The sequence below is a fragment of the Palaemon carinicauda genome, chromosome 17 (assembly GCF_036898095.1).
Source record: "Palaemon carinicauda isolate YSFRI2023 chromosome 17, ASM3689809v2, whole genome shotgun sequence".
NCBI classification, from domain to species: domain Eukaryota; kingdom Metazoa; phylum Arthropoda; class Malacostraca; order Decapoda; family Palaemonidae; genus Palaemon; species Palaemon carinicauda.
The window spans coordinates 90,192,121-90,196,595 of NC_090741.1; the positions used below are offsets into that span (position 1 = coordinate 90,192,121).

The 4,475-nt window shown below is 28.8% G+C and overlaps 1 protein-coding gene across 1 annotated transcript in view; it reads left to right on the forward strand.

The window, feature by feature from the left end:
* Positions 1 to 1,998, forward strand: part of LOC137656870 (thrombospondin type-1 domain-containing protein 7B-like) — a 57,153-nt gene extending 55,155 nt beyond the window's left edge. The window contains 1 exon segment of the mRNA XM_068391238.1: positions 555 to 1,998. Within this exon segment, the coding sequence (XP_068247339.1) occupies positions 555 to 630 (76 nt within the window). The 3' untranslated portion in view covers positions 631 to 1,998.
* The last annotated feature ends 2,477 nt before the right edge of the window (positions 1,999 to 4,475 follow it).

Sequence of the window (4,475 nt, forward strand, 5' to 3'; positions counted from 1 at the left end):
TAATATTGGGCACAGTTAACTATAACATCTGCATTATCGAAATTCCCGTTTATCTCATGTAAAACTGTACTTTTTGGTAACAGTTGATAGCAATTTAGTCAAGTCAATGCCGTAGCCTGGCCGACCAGTACATATTTAATGAATGTTCTGATTTTAATTTTTCAATCTATGTATTTTTAGGGATCTGCTTACATTAAAAGTAAGTTTTTTGCCTAAAATGTAATATGCTTGTATAATGAGTTCACAAAAGGTAAAATTTTTAAAGAAAGTATAGAAATATTTTTTTGAAGAAAAAAAAAAAAACACTATATTTCAAGTTTTTTCACTTATCGCAGTGAGTTCTACAAACGAACACCAACGATAACCTACGGACTACTATATATATATATATATATATATATATATATATATATATATATATATATATATATATATATATATATATATATATATATATATATATATATATATATATATATATATATATATATATATATATATATATATCAGTTTAGGTGTAATATTTCATATGAAACCTTCTTGCTTTTTTGCAGCCAAAGCCCAAGAGAGCCAGAGATCACTCCTCTGACCATCAGACGACAGAAGACGTTGCGTCATCGCCCAGTTTGAGCAAAAGAAAAAAAAACAAGTCGTCCGAGTTGTTTGTTCCTTCCTTTGTTTGTTTGTTGATAATTGCAAAGAGCGTGTTGCATCATTTTTTCAGAGTTATTGCAAAGTGTTCATAGTATATACTGCTGCTTTGGGTCTCAACTACTAAGAAATTTTCTGAAGCCAGAGGACTATAGTTTTTCGAAAATATTTCCCAATTTTTATTCTTTCTTTCAAATTGACAAGAAAATATGTAAAATTGAGGGAATATATAGCTAAGATAAAAACGTACAAACATTGATGACAAGAAATTTTGCGTCACTAAAAACAAATGAACATTTGTACAATGGAAAATATACCTTTTTCCAAATCTTTGTGACACATAGTGCCGGAGATAGTGATGATGACAGTAAAGACAGATGAGAAAGAAAATAGAATAGATATTTAGAAAAAAATAAAAACATGAAAGGACGAAAGAGCATTTAGATAGAAAATAATTAATCTAACTTTTCATAAGATGATAGTTTTCATTTACATAAAACAGATCGGAAATTTTTTGGTGATATTAAAGTCTTTATATATTGTAAAATAGAAATGACAGTTCTCACAATGGATTTTGTGTGCAATACAGTGTAAGTGGAGTAAAATATAATAATGAAAGTACTACTGATTATCAGAAAAACTCAAGTCTTAAAAATTAGTTTACACTGAAATAATGGAGGAATTGTGTAATTTCTTAGAAAATACGAATTCTCTGGAACAGCTGGGCGTAGTGTTAATAATGTCATGGAGTTGGAAGACCACAATGAGGAACCAAAAAGGAAAATAATTGAAGAAAGAAAAATTTCTTAAAATTATCGCTTTGTTTACCTGTATAACTTTTCAAAATTAATTTTTATTATACTTATTTTTTCTCTGATGAAGAATCGGTATTGAATGAACATAAGTTATACCAGTGAGCATAAAGTCACGAGTTTGTTTTTATTCCATTCCAAATATCTCAATCTCTAATTATTTAATGCTGAAAAAAAATATGTATAGAAATCGCGAACTATAATTAATTTACGACCTTTTCTTCTCTAGAAAACTAAAGTAGATTTAAAACATATATAATCCTAATCTTCTTAATAAGTTTTTGGGTGAGTAAAAAACTAAATTCCATCCATTATCCCCTATTAGTTGGAGTAGATTTTTTTAATGAAATGCTCAAAATTGTCGTTTTCATAGTTCGGATGAAAAAAAACTATGATGATATATAGCTGTTTTTCATACATATCCAAATGTAGTGTCATGCGCCGTTTCTTTCATATATCCTTCTCCTTTCTGTCTGATATTACTAATAATCCATTGATGCTTCTGTCTTATTCTTTCTCAATAAAAAGCTTCATGTTCTTCATAATATATATATATATATATATATATATATATATATATATATATATATATATATATATATATATATATATATATATATATATATATATATATATATATATATATATATATATATATATATATATATATATATATATATATATATCACCTTTTCAAGGGATATGCTATTGTAACATTCAACTGACAGTTATAATATACTGAGTGTATATATATATATATATATATATATATATATATATATATATATATATATATATATATATATATATATATAAACATAGTCTGCCTCATGAAACAGTCTGTTCTTTTAATGTAACTGAGAAACACTACGGTAAAATATTCATTCACCGGAACACAAAATAATTTTCCAGATAATCATTGACCAGAAATCGTGGACAGAATCCTAATACTCTTTGATAACAGTTCGTCAACGGAGTCTATAATAACTTATGATCACAAGTGTCCTCGGAATACCTGATAATTTACTGTAATATGTCCTGTTTGGTTATGAGTCTACGACAGAATTTCCAATGTCATTATCGCTAGAAATTCTGATTCTCTGATGGTTAAATTCAATGAAAGAATTCCTGATACTGCGAGAAAAAAATCATCTATTGAAATCCTGATCACTTTTCGGAATTTGTAATCAGAAAGATAATTATTTAAAGTCAATATTTCAGATTATTTGTAAACAAATTCCATTGGATGATGTTCTGGTAAGTTATGGCTAAAGGTCTTCGATATCCATATAAATACACAATATTTATATTCACAAGTCATTGAAAGAATTTCTACTTAGTGGTTATAAATCATCAACATAATTCCAGATTCCATATGAGTAAAAAGCTTTCAGAATTCTATATTTATCATATGATCATAATTTCTTGACAGAACATTTGATACTTTGCTGTCTCAGGTTTACAACAAATCACAAACCCAGAATCGTTTTATAGTTATTGGCCATTGCTACTTCTTGGGTCTACAACAGATCACAAACCCAAAAACCTATTTTAATTTGTGGCAACTCAAAAACAAATCCTGTTATATTAAGGTCACAAACCATCGATTGCTCTTTTACGAATATTTTCACACCGCAAGGGAAGTTGGTATTACTTCTCCAGCGAAAGAATGCTTATAAGAATCAACGAAACATTTCGAAATGTGTTTTTTATTCCTATTACTGTCGGCGATAAAAAGACGAAGAAGCAGTATTAGATAGATATTATTTATATTTTATCATCTCATTTAAAAAAAAAATCCACATTCATGTTTGTTGCCATGAAATCCATGTAAAAGGATTTACATATTTATAAATCATCCCAAGCAATCATAAATGTGCTCTGATAAATGTCTAGACAGATTTATTACATGCGACAATGTAAATAAATTTTTTGGCCTTCTGTTAAATGTCTTCTTCCATGGTTAGTGAAACAGTAGTGTCGAATTTAATTGGATGTTATATAATGAAATAAATGTTTTAGAGTTTATTTTGTATCTATTACTATCCTTTCAACATCGCCACCCAACAACATTATGTCCCTGTGATTATAATATATCGAATATCCTTAGGCAATCGATCAAGTTTATGGAAAAATGATAAAAAAATTTAACTGCATAAAACACTGATTACTAAAATGACTGTATGCTGAAAAAAAAATTGCGTAGATTAGTTTATTTTATAAATAATATTATGTGACCCATAAATCATAACCTTGTGTAAATCAATGAAACAACGACCACAATTCTATAATTAAGACGAAGAGATATAGCGTTAGAAAAGAGAATACATAAAAGTAGTTTGTTAATTTGTAAGAGAGAATGCAGAAATGTTTTTTAAATAAAAATATCGAGGAAACTTAGTACTAACATCGTTTTCTGATACTCAAGTCTCATCACCTCATTGGATAATATAGATTGAATCCTTCAATGAAAATCATATACTTTATTACTTAAAAAGAAAGATGTTTATTTATTTTATTTAGTGATTAGGGCATCGTCTTCCGATCTGATACATTCCGATAAGTAATAACTAAGAGAGAGAGAGAGAGAGAGAGAGAGAGAGAGAGAGAGAGAGAGAGAGAGAGAGAGAGAGAGAGAGAGAGAGAGAGAGAGATAGCGCCTTATTGCCTTTTTGCCTTATTATATGTTTGGGTTCCCCCAGGTCCTTCAGTGTGAGGCACCTCGTATATCCACCAGAGGGTTGCTAATGAATCTTCCGGTGTATTTTGTATCCTATTTATCTCCGCCCATTCATATATTTTGTTTAGATCTCTTTGTGGTGAGTTCCTATCTTCATCACAAGTAATTTCTTTACTTATTCTTGTGTCATCTACGAAACTTCTCACTACAGAGTTTTTAACATCACAGTCTTTGTCTGAGATCATAATAACAAACAGCAGTGCAGCTAATACCGTACCTTTTGGCACGCCAGATATTACCTGAGCGCCATCTAATTTCTCGTCATTTGCAAC